Genomic DNA, 21,877 nt, shown 5'->3' with positions numbered 1-21,877 from the left:
GTTTTCTTGGTCCTTTCACACAGGTCGCCACGTTCTAACCTGCTGTGATGACTTAGAAAAGCCGGGTGTTGGAAACCCTCTTGACTTCTTCTCCGTCGAATAATGCTAGGTACAGGAAATAAATCAAACAATGGAAAATCTAGGATGGAATGTAACAACCAACTCTCCACAGTTCCTGTCCCTTTACCACACGGTGCCCTGCTCGTCACTGTTGATGCCACCTCCCTGTACACTAATATTCCTAATGCCCATGGCCTTACTGCTATCAAACACTACCTTTCCAGATGCCCTATGGATTCCAAACCGACAACCTCCTTCCTAGTCTCCATGACCAACTATATCCTCGCCCACAATTACTTCTCCTTTGAAGGCATTACCTACAAACAAATCCACAGTATCACTATGGGCACCCGCATGGTACCATCCTATGCTAACCTATTCATGGGCTATCTAGAGGAATCCTTCCTAAAAACCCAGGATCCTAAACCCCTCACCTGGTTCAGATTCATTGATGACATCTTTGCTATCTGGGTTGAAGGCAAGGACACCTTATTCACATTCCTCCAGAACCTCAACAATTTCTCCCCCATCTGCTTCACCTGGTCTTACTCAACCCGACAAGCTACCTTCCTAGATGCTTACCATCACCTCAGAGATGGCTACATCAGTACCTCCGTCCATATCAAACCTACCTCCACTTCAACAGCTGCCACCCATTCCATACCAAGAAGTCCCTTCACACCTACAGCCTAGCCACCCGTGGTCGTTACATCTACAGTGACAAGCAGTCCCTCTCTAAATATACTGAGGGTCTCACTGAAGTCTTCACTGACCGTAATTATCCTCCCATCCTTGTAGAAAAACAAATCTCCCGTGCCTTATTTTCCCAGACTCCCACCACCTCCCAAAGTCCCACAGTCCGGCCACAAAGGAGCATTCCCCTTGTAACTCAGTAACATCTGGGACTGGAGCAACTGAATTAAATTCTCCGCCAGGGTTTCGATTACCTCTCGTTGTACCCTGAAATGAGAAATGTTCTGCCCACTATCTTTCCCACCCTTCTACCGTGGTATTCTGTCGTCCACTGAACCTACACAACATACTCGTCCATCCTTACACAACCCCTGCTCCCAATCCCTTACCTCATGGCTCATACCCCTGTAATAGACCTAGATGCAAGACCTGTCCCATACATCCTCCTACCACCACCTACTCCAGTCCGGTCACTAACATCACCTATCCCATCAAAGGCCGGGCTACCTGTGATTTACAAGCTAAGCTGCAACCTCTGTGCTGCATTCTGTGTAGGCATGACAACCAACAAGCTGTCTGTCCGCATGAATGGCCACCGACGAACTGTGGCCAAGAAACAAGTGGACCACCCTGTTGCTGAACACGCTGCCAAACATGATATCCCTCATCTCAATGACTGCTTCACAACCTGTGCCATATGGATCCTTCCCACCAACACTAGCTTTTCTGAATTGTGCAGGTGGGAAATTTCCCTGCAATACATCCTACATTCTCATAACACTCCTGGCCGCAACCTTAGTTAGTCACTGTCCTCACCCATCTAGCCTCCTCCGTGTTCCCATTCCAGCACTACACAGCTGTCATTTCACCACCACACCCAGTCTTTTTATTTCTTTTATTTCTCTCCTTTCTGCTACTTACCCCCTACCCCCTCCACACCTTCTCTCCTGCCCTCCATCTAAACTGCAACACTTCACTGTCTGCCACTCCCACCATACTATCCCTCCCCCTCCCCGCCACAGCCTCCTCCTTACGTTCACCCAGTCGCCACTCCCACCATGCACTGGTGCTGCTGTTTGCAGTGTGGTTTCAGCTCTCTGAGACTGCAGGTGTGTGTGCAAGTTGCGTTTACGCGTGTGCGTGTGCGTGCGTGTGTGGGTGTGCGCACGCGCGCGAATGTATGTGTGTCTACTGTTGACAAAGGCCTTAATGGCCGAAAGCTTTAATTGTGTGAATCTTTTTGTTGTGCCTATCACGACTCAGCATCTCCGCTATATAGGTACAGGAATTTTTAGACTCTTTCTACTTATGAAATAAGTAGACATACAAACTTTACTTTTCGTCAACTAACGATGTATTTGACTTCCTTACACAATAAAAATCTCTCTTTCCACATTAATATGTAACTTCCTGCCAGTCTCTCATACAGTCGGGTGTTAGAAATTGAGTTACAGTTAAAAGAAAGTTGGCTTGGATACCACGACCTTTCTTAACTTGAATCATAAAATGAGTCTTGCCTCTAACACAGTTTTGTGAAGAGTCTGCTAGAGTACTTGTTCAACTGTTCTTGTTTTAATAACAATAGTAAATGATACAGTAAGCACAGAGCTGCATATAAACTCCATGGTTCTTCCTTACACACGCACTAAAAAATCTATGGAATGCGTGACAGGTACGTGTCGGTGCGGTCCGACCGCCGCGTCTACTTTCTTCCCACGACTGATTTTAAATCTGCACACACAAACGTGAGGCACAGTAGGTAGGATTCTACCATCCCACACTCATATTCAGAATATCGTGTGTTCGAGACGTTAGAAGGCCAAGTGGTTCTAGAATTTACACAGAACTTATCAAATCACTACAACCCTCTTATCCAAGCACACTTTTGAAGCCTTGTCTTTCTCTTCCAACGTGTGTGTTTAAATCCCTCATAACTATCACATTCTTCCTTCCCATCTGCTTCTGTATTTCCTCTTCAAACTCTTGCTTCTCCTCAGAAGTGCAACCCGCAACCCATGTGCGGTGCATACACTTGTATTGCCTCTGTAGTCGTCCCCTTGAATGATATTTTGATCTTCATCATCCTATCACATATTCTCTTAACTTCTTCTTTTAATCCGTCTCTTACTACTATTCCCACACCATTTCTCCTTCCCTCCTCAGTTCTCACCTTCCTTCTCCTTTCAGCTAACTCCAGTATGTCTAACTTCCTTCTTTCCATCATTTCTACCATCTCCTCCACCTATCCAGTCAATTTTTGTATATTTAATGTCCCAAATCTTAGTCCTTGTTTATAGCCTGTTCATTGTTGATTAAATCCGTCCTTTGCGATGCCTGTTCTATTTTTGAAAGCAAAAATCATAATCCACAATTGGCTTGCTGGGCCTATTGTAGCTTCTCCAGAGCCCTGTTAGCCATCACTTTTCAGGGTCCCTGTAGGACCTTCACAGCTACCGTGGTGGTCCCGGGGCACATACAGTCCCCACTGTACCTCACTCGTACAGACAATCCCCTACTTCATGGCGTTGCCCATCTCCCACGACTTGGACGAGGGGTTGGACTTGTGGGAGGCTAAAATGGTACCACTCAAAAAGTTCTTTGCACTGTTCTTTTGTATTTTTCTTTTTGCTTTTGATTGACTACATTGCAATGAACATTTTAGTACAAATGGCAGCAGTTTTGGAAGTGTGCTTGCCAACAAATTTAATATATAACAAAATGTAAATTTAGACTAAATCTACAATGTGGGAAATGATAGATTGTTACTTACCATAAAGAAGACACATTAAGTTGCAGACAGGCACAATTAAAAGACACTTACACAAAGCTTTCGGCCACAGCCTTCATCGGCAAAAGAGAAGCAGAGAAACGCACACCATTCATACAACAAAGACCTTTCTCAAATTTTTTCATTCCAATACTAACAGGATTCACCCTTATGGGGCTCAAGGGGGATGTACATGAAATTGCCTAAATATGCCAACTTAAAATTTATTTTCTGTTTATTACTAGACCTCGTGGACAGTAAGTCCCCAGAGTTTCAGTGATGAAATCGCACCTGCAGTGCCTGAAAAATAATCAAATGTGTGACACGATCTTCCCGCCACACCCACTTTTTGAAGCATCACTTTCAATACCAGCACGATGAACAACAGGTCTGTAGAGTGCTTTCAAGTAAACTTGTATGGGGTAAATCTAGAAGGCTATGACATATAATCTTTGGTTTTATCATCTGTTACTGTTCCGTATCTCAGAAACAATAACACACAAACAGCTTTGTTTTTGAAGTGCCAACTCTTGTTTTTCCTTGTGCTACTGACGGAGAATTATGCATATGTTAGATTCTTTCGTCATTTAATAATGCCATGGTCACAAAGATTGTATAGAAAACTGGATAAACTTCATTTGCAGAAGTTATTGAGTGCAAGACATGAGAAACAGCTACAAACCAACTTTCAGGTTAAGTCCAAAGTAAAACATTTGCAGAAAATCGAGGGACAACAAACCCTATATTCACAAGAGGCTTCCAGATTGTATCCTGGATGGTGTCAAGCCCACTTACAGATTATGGCCAATCCTGAACTTCTAAAAAAGTGTATTTGAGCCAAAATCCAGATTTCCTATGAGTCTCTAATTTCACTCGTATGAAAACAATGCCTTAAAACCACATTTTCATCTGCTGCAGCTGTCAGAATTGCAACTTGCAATGCAGTTATTGTATTTGATGATGGAAACATGGGGAGGATGAATGCATAAGAGAGAATAGATTTACAGCACCTCTCTGCAGCTGAAAAGTCAGTTGAAGACCTGGTAAGGGAAAGAAGGGAGAAAACAAGAAACGAAAAGAGAAGCCTTGAAGGGAAAGAGGACTCTAACTGCAAACCCTAGGGCCTTCAGAAGAGGTGACAAGAAAAAACAGGTTGAACTTTAAATTGCATTTCCCAAAAATTAAGTTTCTTAAAGTTTATGTACCTTTTTCTCCGAATCTATGAGTGCTATAGTTATGAAATTTTGTACACTTGATTCTGTAAACCCAGTAAATGTTGTCTCAAGAGTAAATTTTGAAATTCGAAGTGAAATCTGAAATATGGGGCAAAGTGCTTGGAATTTTGCATGAATGTTTAATTATACTTATGTAATTATAATTAAAGAATTATTAAAATTGTCCTGTTATATATATTCAAAAAACCTCATGGGGGAAGCTAACTGTAAGCAAAGAGATTTCTATTACTTTTTGGAAACAGAAGTTTGAATTCCACAAAAAAGTTAAATATATCTAATCCAAGGAACTTTAACAGTAAATGTGTTATTTTCATGTAAGGCACGGCACAAAATTTCATTGCTGTATATTCAAAATTTTGGATTTGGTGCCTCTTTTAAATAGTGTGCCTTTTTTCACCTTAAGGTTTCTCGACCATGTACAGCCACTGAAATTGTAAATGCATTTTATACCTTATTTTTCATTTTGCTAAAGAACTTGGGAATAATCTGCTGTATTATTTCCAACATTAAGGAGTGGTTGTTGAACCAGTTGCCCAGCCACTTAGTTTTCTACCTTCTCCCTGTTGATTTTTATGCAAAGATTGATTTCATTATGGGCTAGGTCCTCAGGTCTCCAACATCTCCATCGGCATTTCTCAGTTTCTTGAGCATTGTGCCGACAGTATGGACGAGGTATCATCATCTTGTTGGAAATACATATGTTATAAAAAATTGGACCACCCTTATTTTAAATATATCATTTCATGTGAGAAAGGGATGTTTCATGAAATTTCAGTAAATATCAGCCCGGAAGAATGTGTTCTCTGTCAAATTGACAAAGCAAACCTGTTAACTGAAAAATACTAATAATTTGAAGTTTGTTACATGTCAAAAGTGATGCAGTAAATGGCTTTCAGAACTGGAAACAAATTGCTGTTATCCAAAAGCTTTTTATACGTCATTTCTTCATTTATAATTCATTGAAACATATTGGTAAAAGTTAATGTATATATACTAAGATGGTATCTGTTCTTTCAGACATGTCCACGAGTAATGAGTAAAATGGGCGGGGGCACTACGAATGTAGTGCGGGATAATACGTTGAGAATGAGAATGTGGGTTTCGCGGGAGGCGTGCCAGAGATAAATCCCTGCAGTCGCGCTATCCTCTGTGTCCTCGGTTGCTCAGATGGATAGAGTGTCTGCCATGTAAGCAGGAGATCCCGGGTTCAGGTCCCAGTCGGGGCATACATTTTCATCTGTCCCTGTTGACGTATGTCAACGCCTGTAAGCAGCTAAGGGTGTTCATTTCATTGTAATAAAAGTTAATGTGTACATGATAAAGTTGGTCACAAATGATGATGGAACTGAAGGTGGAGTAGTAGTAGTAGTAGCTGATTTTGAGCAGCTGATGTAATGAGATGATTTTCTGTCAATTGGATGGAGAGTGAACTGTGGTTGAAACCTCGATATACTAACAGTCAGAGTTAAAGCAAGTTGTATAGACAGCAAAAAATACTTATTTTGCTGAGGGGAAGTAGACAAAACACACAGAAAATTACATAAAACACTGCATGGATTGCCCATAATAATATCCAGCAGGCACAATATTTAGCAATTTATATTTTTGGCACATTCACTCTGATGTCTTCCCTCTTCACGCTTATAGCTATTATCTTCCAGTGCAACCTAGGCCTAGGGATGTAATACAGATTGGACTTGGGCGCAACCAAGATTTCATATGAGCATTAAATTTTATATTTACGTTTAGTGGTTCACCAACTCAAAGCCAGTCAGTTGCCTTCCAGTCTAACTTCGATTTAGAACATTCAGCACAATGCTACAGACCAGTCTGTCAGCAAAACAAAGATTTTGACTTCACAGTCTATTTTGCATTATAATTATTTTGTCATCCAGCACTCAATCTGTCGCCTTTCAAACTAACCTGGACTTCGGAGCTATGCTACAGATCAAGCTATCACTACAACCAAGATTTCATATTTTAAATAAAATCATTAATAATTATTAGAAACATCACAAGTATGTACGAACACACAATTTAAAATGACATGGGAAATCTTAATAACTATCTTGTACATTTGCACTTGCCCATATATGAGTGCTAGGTAAAGAAAGCTAAATACAAGTTGTAGACTGCGTGCCAATGCATTCTGTTAATCTGCTGAACGGAAACATTCCTTGCTTACAGTGCACTATTCTGGAACTAATATTTTTATTAGTAATTTTGTGGTGTCTCAGCTTATTGTTTGATTTGTAGTGGTTTCGTAATATGATAGTAACACAAGACAGGTAAAATGTGTTCATTTTTTGAAATATATGATCAATACCTACAACTTTAGTGAACCCTTACATATTTCTTCTTGTGCTCCATCGTGCCACAATAGTAAACCTCCTGCGTATGTGTGGAATTAACAGTGGCATTTATTTCTCAGAACATTTCGAAGCTTTATGTAATACTTGCCTGTGTTTTGAAAATAATTTGTTTCTATTCAATATAGTCATTCCACAAATCACTGTGTTCCTGATAAAGATTCTAATTTGATTAATGTTGCACAGGTTGGAAACACTGTACGCACAACTGCTGATCTCTTCACTTCTGAGTATGAGATAAATGATGTTCCTGTGGCAGCCCGAAATCTGCTAACTAAGGGTCTCATACAAGAAGAAATAAACTTATCTTCAGGTTAGCTGTGCCTACGGACTGTCTTGAGTTGTGTTATTATTTCCTTACGAGCCATCCCAGCCGTGTTTGTGATTTATGATAGTTCTCTATTAGGGTTTATGTGACACAAGTGTGTTCCATGACATGGGTACTAAGATGATATTTAGGTCTCACAATGTAGTAGGAAGTAAAATCTTTTAGAAATACGATAGTTGTTTTCCTGCCCGATAATCGTGTGTTGAGGTCCAGGTTTCTACAGTAGTATTTGTATCTCTTTGAGAACTATCATCAATCTCATCTCCCTTTCTGTTTTTAGTTTTAATGCAGTGCAACAAATAGCCTTCTGTAGCTTCTGTGTGTTCATTTTTTTCTGTATTTTGCTCCAAACATTGCCAATATTTTTTGTTTTTTACCATTATAATTTTCTCACCTACTTCAGCATAAATTACAGTTAATGCCTGTGACAGGACAACCTGTGTATCAAACTGTGCTATTTCTCTTACCCAAGTGGAATAATGAGGGAAGATGCTGTTGGATTTTGGAAGTCATAGCAAAGATCATGAACACTGTTTTTGCCTTTTTTTGGCACACTGGTTATGCCTTTGCTTAACATTGATAATGTCGTTTCCAGTTGCTTCGTATTAATCTGCATCACATGAATTTTCAAACCATGTTTATTAACTTGTCCTGACAAATCCAGTAAACCTTATTGCTTTTTAGAGTAACACCTACTGTAACATTCTCATCAAGACTTCATGTTTCAAAGGACAACACGTGCCGTAGTTTAATTCCTGTTGAAGGTTGAATGACCTCCTAAACATTTTAAAATTTGTCATTGGCAAGAAAAACTTCAAAAATAAGAAAAACTCTAGGAAGTTCCTCATTACTGTTGAAATAAGATAATAAATAAATTAATTGCAATAAATTTGATGACAAGATGGAATTTCTAGTTCTGTGTGGTGTGAACTATCCCATGTATATTTAGTAACAAGATAGTCAATTCTAAATCATATAAAATTTGGAACTAAAATAATGGCAGGAGTCAAAATAATCACTCACAATATTGTTCAGGTGTTGAGAGAGTGACAGCCACATAAACAAAACTAAACATATTTCTGAGTGTTCGGACAGTGTTTTTCTTCAGTGCTAACTAATGCAAAAAAGGCACATGCACACACCCCGGGTCATTGCCCCAGCAGGCTACCCATTACCAGGACAAGTTAGGTGATTGTTGCAGTTCAGGTTGTTATGTCTGATACCCTTAAATTATGGACTTATATCTCTTGAATTATCGTGCAGCTAAGCCATATAGTGCTGATGGATTATTTCTTCTCCACTGCAACTGAATCTGTGCTAATAATCCAAAAGTGCATATCTAATTTGCGACGTGCTGCTAAATTAATAGAACGTACTGCTTCTCAAATTTGATAGTATTGAGCCATTGATTACAGTACTTAAACTTCATTCAGTGTTCGTGTACAATACGAGTTATGTATTGGATGCACTCAATAACAGTTCCCATTAGAATGACAGCTGAGCTTTCTTTCTTGTCCCCACAATATAATACCTTATGTCATGGTGCCTGTTCTAGGGCTTGAGGTATGTCTGCAAGATAGGACGATACTACATGGAATAAACCACCAAACTAGCAAGTATTGTGAAGCGTCATAAAGAAGCTATTGTCATCCTGCCTTGCAGAAGTCCTGCATCCATCCGCATCAGATTTCATGTGCAAACAAGATCCAACTCCCAAACAGTACACAAGTCTAAACTTACTATTCAAACGTCTTTTTAAAGGTGTTGATCATCATTCATGTACTATAGATGTTGTGCAGCATACCACTTTATCAAAGTGATATGTTACACCTCATGATTCTCTCTCTCTCTCTCTCTCTCTCTCTCTCTCTCTCTCTCTCTCACTCTCTCTCTGTATGTGCGTGCGCGTGCGTAGCTCCTGTAGGTTTAAATCTTATTTAGGTATTTGGATTGATCCACCTAATAGGATTTCAGTGCACACTGTGAGGGGAGAGGGGGCATGTATGTGCGTTTCATTGTCTCTGGAGAAGAACAGTGCCTGAAAGTTCAGTAATGTGCAGTATTTTTGTGCCTGTCACCCGCTCACTGCCTTCACTGTGTGGTGAGTGATTTCCATTATTTGATTTTAAGCTGTGTAAGATTTAGTATGTCGTGGAAGAATTATATTACTTAAAAATGAAAGAATCCGTGTCGTAAAAAAACTGAGTAGTGATGAGGTTTATTGAATTCAATTCTAGAGTTTTTGATATAATAATTTCCCTGTTGCATAGTTATTGATTGATATGGAGTTATTTTGTATCCTCCATGAGGAGGTGTGTGTCCTCCAGGAGGTATGGTAACTGTATTGTAGCATTCTTATTTCTGGTGGTCTTATCAATATTAGTTTGTGAATGTCAAACAATAGAAAATCCAGGATGGAATAACCACAGTATTATGAAAGTGGTTGATTGCTATTGACCATATAGAGGAGATGTTGAGTCTCAGACAGGCACAATGAAAAGACTGCTATACATCTGAGCTTTCCGTCAAAAGGCTTTCTTCTAAAGTAGAACACACATACATTCACGAAACACTTCTCACACTTATGACCACTGTCTCTGGCCAGACACTGGAGATGGACTGTGAAGAACTGCACCTGATGGTAGAAACAGTCTGTGAGTGGTGAGGTTAAGGAGGAGGCTGGGTGTGGAAGGGAAGGGAAGAGGAGGGGTAATGGGATAGGGGTAGGGGACCTGTAGTGCTGATTGTTGGAGCGTGCAGGGATGTGATGGACACAGGGTATGACTAGTAGGTGCAGTCAGGTGGTTTGGGGAGGAGGGGTCAGGGGGAGAGTGGAAAAGAAGGGGAGTACAGAAAGGAAAAAGGCTAGTGGGTGTATTGGTGGAACTGGAAGACCGTGTAGTGCTGGAGTGGGGCAGGGTAGGGGATAGTTGGGTGTAGGACAGGGGATGGCAAATGTTGAGGCATATGGGTTACGAGAACGTGGGATATACACTCCTGGAAATTGAAATAAGAACACCGTGAATTCATTGTCCCAGGAAGGGGAAACTTTATTGACACATTCCTGGGGTCAGATACATCACGTGATCACACTGACAGAACCACAGGCACATAGACACAGGCAACAGAGCATGCACAATGTCGGCACTAGTACAGTGTATATCCACCTTTCGCAGCAATGCAGGCTGCTATTCTCCCATGGAGACGATCGTAGAGATGCTGGATGTAGTCCTGTGGAACAGCTTGCCATGCCATTTCCACCTGGCGCCTCAGTTGGACCAGCGTTCGTGCTGGACGTGCAGACCGCGTGAGACGACGCTTCATCCAGTCCCAAACATGCTCAATGGGGGACAGATCCGGAGATCTTGCTGGCCAGGGTAGTTGACTTACACCTTCTAGAGCACGTTGGGTGGCACGGGATACATGCGGACGTGCACTGCCCTGTTGGAACAGCAAGTTCCCTTGCCGGTCTAGGAATGGTAGAACGATGGGTTCGATGATGGTTTGGATGTACCGTGCACTATTCAGTGTCCCCTCGACGATCACCAGTGGTGTACGGCCAGTGTAGGAGATCACTCCCCACACCATGATGCCGGGTGTTGGCTCTGTGTGCCTCGGTCGTATGCTGTCCTGATTGTGGCGCTCACCTGCACGGCGCCAAACACACATACGACCATCATTGGCACCAAGGCAGAAGCGACTCTCATAGCTGAAGATGACACGTCTCCATTCGTCCCTCCATTCACGCCTGTCGCGACACCACTGGAGGCGGGCTGCACGATGTTGGGGCGTGAGCGGAAGACGGCCTAACGGTATGCGGGACCGTAGCCCAGCTTCATGGAGACGGTTGCGAATGGTCCTCGCCGATACCCCAGGACCAACAGTGTCCCTAATTTGCTGGGAAGTGACGGTGCGGTCCCCTACGGCACTGCGTAGGATCCTACGGTCTTGGCGTGCATCCGTGCGTCGCTGCGGTCCGGTCCCAGGTCGACGGGCACGTGCACCTTCCGCCGACCACTGGCGACAACATCGATGTACTGTGGAGACCTCACGCCCCACGTGTTGAGCAATTCGGCGGTACGTCCACCCGGCCTCCCGCATGCCCACTATACGCCCTCGCTCAAAGTCCGTCAACTGCACATACGGTTCATGTCCACGCTGTCGCGGCATGCTACCAGTGTTAAAGACTGCGATGGAGCTCCGTATGCCACGGCAAACTGGCTGACACTGACGGCGGTGGTGCACAAATGCTGCGCAGCTAGCGCCATTCGACGGCCAACACCGCGGTTCCTGGTGTGTCCGCTGTGCCGTGCGTGTGATCATTGCTTGTACGGCCCTCTCGCAGTGTCTGGAGCAAGTATGGTGAGTCTGACACACCGATCTCAATGTGTTCTTTTTTCCATTTCCAGGAGTGTATTTCAGGGAGAGTTCCCATCTGCACAGTTCAGAAAAACTGACGTTGGTAGGAAGGATCGAAATGGTGAAGGCTGTGATGCAGTCATTGAAGTTAAGCACATTGTGTTAAGCTGCAATGCAACTGGATAGTCCAATTGTCTCTTGACCACACTTTGTCAGTGGCCATTCACTTGGACATACAGCTTGTTGCCTGTCATTCCCATGTAGAAAACAGCACAGTGGCTGCAACGTAGTTTGTAGATCACGACTGCATACCCAGGTAGCCTTGCCGTTGATGGGATAGGTGCTACCTGTGACCAGGCTGTAGTAGTAGTAGTTGTTGTTGTTGTGCTGATGTCGGGTGGGGGTTGGGGGGGGGGATGTAGGTTTTGCATCTAGGTCTAGTGCAGGGGTATGAGCCTTGAGGCAAGGGGTTGGGAATAGGGGTAGAGGAGGGATGGACAAGGATGTTATGTAGGTTCAGAGGGCGGTGGAATATCACTGTGGGAGGGGTGGGAAGAATAGTGAATAGAATATTCCTCATATCAGGGAATGACATGAAAGAGGCGAAACCCTAGCAGAAAATGCGATTCAGATGCTGGATGGTACTGAGTCATGAGAGGAATGCTCCTCTGTGGCCAGACAGTGGGGCTTTGGGAGGTGGTGGGTGACTGGATGTAAAAGGCATTAGGTATCCTGTTTCTGTACTATGTTGGGATGTTAACTTCAGTCTGAAGGCCTCAGCGAGACCCTCGGTATATTTGGAGATAGACGGCTCATCGCTACAGGTGCGAGTGCCGTGACTGACTTGGCTGTATGGAAGGGACTTCTTGGTATGGAATGGATGGCATGGCATCTGTTGAAGTGGAGATGTTGCTCTCCTCAAACCTGTAAGCTATCCCAAACCCCTCCCCCCTCTCTCTCTCTCTCTCTCTCTCTCTCGCTCTCTCTCTCTCTCTTTCTCTTTAACCCCACCACTCCCTGTGTTCCTACCTTCTACATGCGTCACTAAGGCCATAAACATAACCAGCCAGGACGCCCCATTGGGACCAGCTACTGTGTCCCCACTTAGAGAAGCTCTGCTATTGTCAACCAGTAGCTCAGTGTATTACCAATAACTTACCTTTTCATATAAAATACACCCTCCATTGGCTCTCCACCGTTCCTGTTCCCGTACTACATGGCATCCTGCACATCATTATTGATACCGCTTCCCTCTACACTAACAGCCCTAATACCTTTGACCTTGCTGCTATTGATCACTACCTTTCCCATTGTCTGACTGACTCCAAACCAATAACCTTCTTCCTGGTCACCATGGGGTGTCCACATGGCACCATTCTATGCCAACCTATTCATGGTCTGTCCAGAGGAATCCTTCCTAACCACCCAGAATCCCAAACTTCTCTCCTATTTTGGTTGCATGAATGATGTCTTTGTGATTTGGACTGAGGGTGAGGACATTCTATCCACCTTCCTCCAGAACCTCAACACCTTCTCCACCATTCACTTTATCTGGTCCTGCTCAATTCAGCAATCCACCGTCCTCATTGTTGACGTCCAACTAAAAGATGGTTACACCAGTACTTCCATCCATATCAAACCTACCAACCACCAACAATACTTCTACCCATTCCTTACCAAGAAGTCCCCTCCATACACCTAGCCAGTCATGGCAGTTACACCTGGAGTGATGAGCAGTCCATCTCCAAATATACCAAGGGTCTTGCTGAGGCCTTCACAGACTAAAATTACCATTCCAACATAGTACAGAAACAGGGTCTCTTAACAGCTTGTCTCTCCATTCACTCACCACCTCCCAAAGTACCACTGTCCAGCCACAGAGGACTCAGTACAACCCAGGACTGGAGCAACTGAATCGCATTCTCTGCCAGGGTTTCGACTCTTATCGATCCCTGATTTGAGGTGTCTCCTACCCACTATTCTTTCCACCACTCCCACAGTGGTATTCCACCACCCTCTGAACCTACACAATATCCTTGTCCATCCCTACTCCACTCCTGCTCCAAACCCCTCGCCTCATGGCTCATATCCATGCACTAGACCTAGATGCAAGACCTGTGCGGTATTACATCTCCCAACAACCACCACCACCACCACCACCACCAACAACAACAACAACAATTCCAGTCAGGTCACAGCATCACCTACCCCATCAATGGCAAGGCTACCTGGGTAAGCAGTCGTGATCTACAAGCTAAGCTGCAACCACTGTATTGCTTTCTACAAGGGGAGGACAACCAACAAGCTTTCAGTCCATAATAATGACCACTGACACAGTGTGGACAAGAGACGGCTGGACTATCCAGTTGCTGCCCAACACAATGTGCTTAATTGTTGTGACTGCATCACAGCCTTCACCATCTCGAGCCTTCCTACCAATGTCAGCTTTTCTGAATTGTGCAGATGGGAACTCTCCCTGAAATATATCCCATGTTCCCATAAGTGCAGGCCTCAATCTATGCTAGTTCCTGTCCTTCACTCACCTATCCCCTTCCTTGCACCACTACAGCACTATAAAGCTTTCTAATTCCACCAATGCACCCACTATTCTTTCTCCCTTTCTGTACTTCCATTATTTTCCATCCCCCCCCCCCCCCCCCCCCCCCCCCCCGAAACCTCCTGACTGCACCTAGTAGCTCTACCCCGTCTCCATCACATCCCTGCATGTTCCCGGAATCAGTACTACACCCTACCCTGCTACTGGTCACATTCCCTGCCCCAGCCTCCTCTGTACCCCCCACCACCTATGGGTTACTTTTCTTCCTATCAGGCAAAGTTGCTCACAGTCCTGCCTCATTGGTCAGAGACATGGGTTGTGTGTGTGAGTTGTACTTGCTTGAATGTGTGTATAGTTGTGCTTTAGAAGAAGGCCTTTTTACTGAAAGCGCTAATGTATAGCAGTCTTTTTTTTTTTGTTTTGCCTGTCTGCCAAACAACATCTCTACATGGTGAGTAGCAATGTATCCTTTTTATTATATTAGGTTGTGAATCTTTCATTTTTCTCAGATACAAGAATGTATCACAGTGTTAGTGTTGTTGAGTCCAGAAGATGGAAAGAAGCTACAAAAAAAAAAAAAAAAAAAAAAAAAAAAAAAAAAAAAAAAAAAAAAACTAATTTATGTAATTTTAGACAATTATTACAAGAGGGGAAATGTATGAAATGAAAGCAAAAAGATTTAGAAGTGGTTGGAAAGTTGAAGGAATTGATAGTATAAACAGAAAAGTGTTGCTGAGTAAGTGTATATGACCATAAATGTGTGAAATGAAATATGTGACCTTTAGCACATGAATTGGGGTTTGTATAGAATTTATTAGTGGTAAGAACCAGGCATGTGGGAAGATGAAGAAGGAGAAAGTGTTCAAATCATATTAGGTGGAGCAATGTGTACAACAAAAAAAGATTTCAACCCAGTTGTGTTGTGTTAATAGCATATCAAATAGGTGGTTACTGGATGCAGATATGCAGTGAGGTAATCTATTAGGGAAATATTCAGATGAACCTGTTGAGGAACTGCATTCCGGCAATTCAAGAGTAATGGTCTGTAGTGTGTTTCTTTGTGAAGTTGTCGATTCAGCTGACTGTCATTTCTGAGGTTCCCACTATGTGATTGGTAGGAGAATATATATTCTCGACTGTTGAGCCAAACTGAAAATTCTATTTTTATGCTCAATATTTATCTACTCATGTAGTTGTCTTAATCAGGTGCTAGTTACTATCAGGTCTTCAACTGAACTTGTAAGACATTGTCTGTAATATACCAAAATTAATATCCATGCTAGACACCTGATGTAGCAGTCTGTTAGGACTTCTGATTCAGATTTCTTTTCTGTCTCTTGATTTGACCTTCTTTGAAATTTTCATCCCTTTCTCTTCTTTCACTCTGATGGATAAAACAGCTTGTGATTCATTAATAGAGTGAGTGCTGTATCCCAGTTGTTACTTAAATTGAAATCGTATCCGTATTTGTTGGGTTTTAGATTTTGTGGAAACAGACAGTTAGAACAATCAAGGCGAGGTGCAAGAAACATTAGTGACACATCCTACTGAAGCAGCCCAGAAAATAAGCCACTGCTGATCTCTGTATGCAGTGTAACCATGAAATGAGGTATATAAGCTCAGTATTTTTATGCAAACTGAGTGTGATTTAAATGTCTATAGAAATAAGAGTTTGGGGACGAGGAATCAGTTCTCTTTGTTAACTGCCAGTAAGGATGAATAGAAGCACACAGTGTCTATATTTCAGCACATAGTGGCTCGCTTGCAAGTCATAGTTTGAAGGATTAAACTGCTTTTGCAGCATGAGAGTGGCATGGAGCCTTCCTTCCAGTTCCAGCTTCTCAGAGGTATACAGCTGGGAACTTGCTGCACATCATATGTTGGATTCCCATCAACCCCATGGCCTCATTTTAATTCCGTAACTTCTGTTATTGTGTATTTGTGCAATGCAATGTAATCTAATAATACTGTGTAGTTTTTCGGTATTGGTAGATTTATCATCTGCAAAGTGTACAATGTGTGTCTCAAAGTTCAGCCATCTGCATATAGTATTTGTACTTTTTTGTGGTTGCAAATTCTAGTTGTGGCCATTTGTGTTCAGCTGCAGTGTTCATATGTGTACTTTATCAAACAGTGAGTATGTTTGGTTGATATATATATATTGATTTCTTGTTTGCCATCAGGTGCTGCAGTTTCCACACGCGGGAGGTATTTGACTATAGAAGAAAGACAAAGAAATCCAGGCTTACGTCCACTGTACCTCCACGTCCAGGCTTCTTCAAAAGAAGCTGTTGACTGTAAGTATTGCAAATGCAAATGGTTTTGAGTATTTTGTTTACTTTAGAATAGTTGGTTTCTACCTTTATGCACGTATACTTGGGCTGCCAAAAGAACATCCCTGACAGCAAGCAACTATGTTGCCACTCTACTAGGCAGCTGTTCGTTGTTACGCTGTGTCATTTGCCTGACTACCAGTGTCACACAGAAAATTGTAGAGCCATTGCAATGCCATGGTACTGATGCATAAAAACTGCTAATAACAATGTGGGAAAAGATACATTGCTACTTGCTGTAAAGAAGACACTTTAAGTTGCAGACAGGCATTCTGGCATGAGCTGCCAGAGTTGGTGATTGTGTGTGTGTGAGGAGGGCTTGCTTGTGTGTATGAATGGTGTATGTTTCCCTTTTGTTGATTAAAGCTGTGCCCAAAAGCTTTGTGTAAGTGTCTTTTGATTGTACCTGTCTGCAACATAATGTGTCTTCTCTATGCTTAGTAGCAGTCTGCCTTTTCCTACATTGTTGCTATTCCATCATGGAGTTTCCATTGTTTAATTTTAAAACTGCCAATAGCCTTGAGGGATTGAAACATAATCTCTTCATAATTAAAAAGAATTTAAGATTAGGAAACACTTTTTGAGATAAAGTAGAGATTATGTTGTTTCAGTATTTCAGTACATATTTTAATAAATAAATGCATCTCTGACCTGCATCTCATGGAAGAGGAGAGGGAACCACAGTCTTCAGTGAGTGTGTCATTATTAGCACAATTATGTCATGATTGCTATCTTTAGTCTTGCTGCTATCATACCCAAAGCTCCTGTAAGATGTGCCATGTATATGTGGCAGTATGATTCTGTGTTGTAGGAATAATGCTGTCCAGTGTCTCACACACTAAAATTTTGATGTCTCTTAAATTAAAATTTTTATTTCTGCCTGCAACATGTGATTTCACTTGAGCTCACACAATTTCTATTGCACTGAAATGGCAATGATATGGTGGAAGGCGCATGACACTACTACCATTTACTTCTCCAATTTTGTTGATGTTGTAAGTGATATTATCTGATTTATGCTCTTTCACACTTCCCAGCATTTCTACTACTCTTATTTCTCTGTCAATGAATGTATACTGTTCTCCTCTAGCCAGTCCACTTTGTCACTCTTCCTGCTTCTGCATGTAAGGACTTTGTTAAACTGAACAGAGTGATATGATGTATAATCAGATGTTATAATGGAGTTCTTTTCTGCATATGGAAGAAAAGAGGGAACGGCCCACTCTTTAAATTTCGCTGCAGTCAACTCTTGGAAGTTCCCAAATTTCTTTGATGTAAACAACAACAGAGCAGTTGGAATAAATCCACTGATTGTTCCAGCATGCAAAGGAATGAACCAACTGCCTTTTCCAGCTGGAACTTTTATTGTTTCTTGTGGAGTATCATCAGTCTTCGTAGTCAGTCTGGATTGAATGATCAGCATTTACCCACATTTCATCCAGCCAAGCAATTTAGTGAGGTTTGCACTTATAGATACTTCCTCAAAAACACAGCATCTCCAGGCAACAATATCCTTCTGTCCAAGCAGATCCCTTATTCCAGAAAACGTTTTTCCTAGGTACTCATATCGTCTTTAGTACGACTCAGAGGCGGGTTTTTCCTCTAAAAAGCAACTCACTATCTCATAGTAAGAAAGGCCAGCTTTTTCCAGATGGGAAATTCTTTCCACACGTAAAAATCATGTATGTATGTCGTCACATTGTGTCCTCTTGAAAATTACCAGGTTTTGTTATTTTAGCAGCATACACTCTGGTTTTTCCTGACTTCGAAAGGACAGCATTTGGTTTCTGTAGGTCTTGAGCTCACTCTTCACTCATTGTTTTCTTCACAGAGGTTGTTCCTATTTGCAGAGTTGTAGCTACTTGTTCGACGAAGTATGAGTGCTGCTGTTATCCTTTTCTTCTTCAAAATATTCTACAATATACAAAAGAGCACGAGACTGGCTCTTTAAGGTAATGCCCCTGCCTACTTATCAGTGGCTTTAGGAAGAGGCCGTATCACACCTGTTTGAAGTAACAACTTTACACCAATGTGTTCACATGAACTGAATTGGTAACTCATGATCTGCGACAGACATTTTGTAGCTATTGAGTATAGCATCATGCATCACCTTGAGTTGCTGGGGTGGCAACGGCCACCATCACCATGGCAATGATTACAAATTCCAGAGCTTGGATTGGCACAAGAGTGTTCCCTCCACGCGAAGCACTCCACATGCATGAAATGGCAGGGACAGTTACCAGCGTTAACAAACCAAAATCTTTCAACAAAGAAGTAGTTAGTGGGAGAAAAAGTGACAAGAAAACAAGAAATAGTGTCAATTAAAGCTAGATCCTAGATCATGGGAAACATTGTCTAAGCCAGTCCAATGGAAATAGGTTGCATGTAGACTTAAGACTCTTGGCAACATTCTCAGGGTGGCGGGTGGGGGTTGGGTTGAGGCAAGGTCACATTAATTAGTAATGCTTGGGGTTCATTTGATCAAAGCATATCCATGTAGTCTTTTTGGTAGCCATTCGCTTCATATAACCACACCACTATACAGTAAAACCTCGAATTAATGAACCCGCTTTTAAGGATATCCTACTTTTAGCAAATATTTCTGTTGGTCCTGCTGAAACTCCCATAAAAACAATGTTATTTCTCCTGCTTTTTATGAACACTACTTTAAGAAAAAGTCCACTTTCAAGGAATAAATATGAAACATTTTGCAAACCAAATTCAGATTTTTTCGTAGTTCTTAACATGTTTGAGTGAGTTTCTGATTTCTTTCCATTTCGTTTCCCACAGGTTGTACTTTTGTCATGTGATGCATTAAATGGTGATTGATTCAACTGGTCAACACGTTTGTAGATTGTAGTAAATAACTCAACTATCCTTGTAGCAATACCAGCAGATGTGTTGAAAGAATCGGAAATAGATATCCATTGACATAGGTCATATGATGTTACAGCGCAGTCACTGAGTCTGCAAAACGCCAGAAGTGTAGTTGTTTGCTTCCTGCAGTGCTGAAGTTATCAATTTTACTTTTGTGGAGTTATGGCTTGCAAACATTGAAAGCTTACAGTTCAGCAAAAGTTGACTATCATCCATGTTGTTGATGGCAATCCTAACATAAATATTTCTGACATGGCAATGAAATATGATTTATTGCCCTCTATGTGTGGGATATTAAAAAATGAGGAAGTGTTCCTACATGCTGATGCTAACAATTCCTGTGGATCCAGAAAGGAGGAACATTCACAAGTTTACATTTAGTGATGTGGAAAATGTCTTCTTATCTAGTTTCAAGGACAGAGGAGTGGAAGCATATCTATAAGTAGAAGCAGACTGCCAGAAAAGGTTCTGGAAATGGCTCTGAGGATTGACTTTGAAAATTTTGGTGTACCAAACAGCTGGTTGAATTGTTTTAAAAAAAACACCATAATCTGTCATTTCAGAGTGTAAGTTGGAGAGTGAGGCTCTGATCATAGAAAGTGTAAATTATTGGAAGGACATGGTAGCCTTCACTATTAATTCCCAGTGTTTCCAAAACATTAAAATACTACTTTGTACTTCAGAGCACAACAGCAGATGCTGGGGACATCAGAAATCTCTACAACTTTTTCAGCCATTTAGATGCCAAAATCGGTGCAGTAGGAAGGTATTATTATTGATCTCTGCCTTGTACATCTCAAGGAAACATAGTTCCTGAGGAATGTAAATGTTGTGTTCCTTCAAACTGCACAAGTCATCGGCAGCCTCTGAACCCGGGCATAATATGCTCTGTTAAAGCCAAATCCAGAGTAGCAGTTGTGCAGAAATCAATTTCATTCTTTGAGAGGAAGGAGGTGATGACACTCAGCCTTGTACATATGCATGTGTTTGTTGCTGCCTGGAATTCTGTAACTCAACAGACAGTGTTATATTGTTTCACAAAGAGTAGCTGTGGTACATTATTTGCAGCTGAACACAATGTTGTTCCAGAAGAAGAAGGAGAAGTAGCAAAACTAAAAAATTGAGTCCGAGCTGCTGGAGATGGCGGTCATGTGTGCATGAGGTGTGCTTGCTTGTGTGAATGTAAGTGTGTGTGTGTGTGTGTGTGTGTGTGTGTGTGTGTGGTTGTTTTTCCTTTTCTGATGAAAGCTGTGGCTGAACACTAATGCGTAAGCGTCTTTTCGTTGTACCTGTATATATCTCAGCGTGTCATCTACCTATTCCTTATATTGTTGGAGTAGCGGAACTGATATTTCTGAAAGTGCAACATTCCAGGATGTTGTTGCAATAATGATGTCCTGATTTCCATACCTAAGGTTGATGCAAGTGAAATGCTTATGAAGGAACACAGGTAGGAGCTGGCAGTGAGGAAGAAGACATAGAAAGGAGGATGCTGCCTCAAGTTTCGCTGTTGCTGTGTAAGGAATTGATACTTAATGTAGATGAATCAATTCGAACTTAATATCAACCAACTGTAGCGACTACTTCTTTCACTACAATATGCTGAAAGAATAAAACAAACAAGACTCCTTAGTTTTTTAAATAAAGGATTTGGTCTGCAAGAGTTGTAACAACTGTATATTTACTGGATTTAAATGTGTAACTCAGGATATTGTTAATTTTGTAGTTAAATAGCTTGCTTGAATTGTGATTCTGGGTTACTCTTCCGTGAACTCAGGCAAAGCCCCCATTTAAGAAAAAAATATGTGGATCCCCAGAGATTCAGTCAAGGATTTCCAAAAGGCCTGTTTCCAACCCTAGCAATTGTTTGGATATCTTCATTTTGTATGTTATCCATTATTTTTTCTTTTGTGAGCAAGAATAGAGAAACTTCATTTTTGTTGCATCAAGGCAACTCTTTGCTGGTCCAGTAATTGTTATTGCCTATAATCTGTGTGTGCATACAGACAAAAAATACATTCTGTACAAGCTGATTTTGGAAGCTGCTGGATATTTTTCATCCAAGAATATCTGACAAGACTGATAACAGAATTTACAGTCTATGAACGAACTGTGCTAAACAAATGTGATGATAAGTTACCTGCTTATAATACGATGGATCTTTTTGCACCCACTGTCCAGGGCGTTAGCCAGTCTGTCGCGAGGTGGTTGTCATGTACCCTGTTGTAGCTACCTGACAACACAGGGATCGCACTGCTCATGCCTGAGCTGCAAACACTCCAAGTATGCCAATGAGTAG

The 21,877-nt window shown here is 41.8% G+C and overlaps 1 protein-coding gene across 7 annotated transcripts in view; it reads left to right on the top strand.

Moving 5' to 3' along the window:
- LOC124622517 (chromatin modification-related protein eaf-1-like) overlaps positions 1-21,877 on the top strand; it is a 294,631-nt gene that overhangs the window by 39,039 nt on the left and 233,715 nt on the right. For 6 of the 7 annotated variants that reach the window (XR_006980637.1, XM_047148240.1, XM_047148239.1 and 3 more), the window contains exons 3-4: positions 7,311-7,437; positions 16,552-16,665. Coding sequence is in view for 5 of the 7 variants with exons in the window: in XM_047148240.1 (XP_047004196.1) it covers positions 7,311-7,437; positions 16,552-16,665 (241 nt within the window). In the remaining 2 variants the exon portion in view is untranslated. The remainder of the gene's footprint in view (positions 1-7,310; positions 7,438-16,551; positions 16,666-21,877) is intronic. The other variant, XM_047148243.1, reaches the window with a different exon arrangement.

The sequence above is a fragment of the Schistocerca americana genome, chromosome 7, assembly GCF_021461395.2.
Source record: "Schistocerca americana isolate TAMUIC-IGC-003095 chromosome 7, iqSchAmer2.1, whole genome shotgun sequence".
NCBI classification, from domain to species: domain Eukaryota; kingdom Metazoa; phylum Arthropoda; class Insecta; order Orthoptera; family Acrididae; genus Schistocerca; species Schistocerca americana.
The sequence above is the reverse complement of the archived record's forward strand: the minus strand, read 5'-3'. Positions and strand labels throughout refer to the sequence as shown.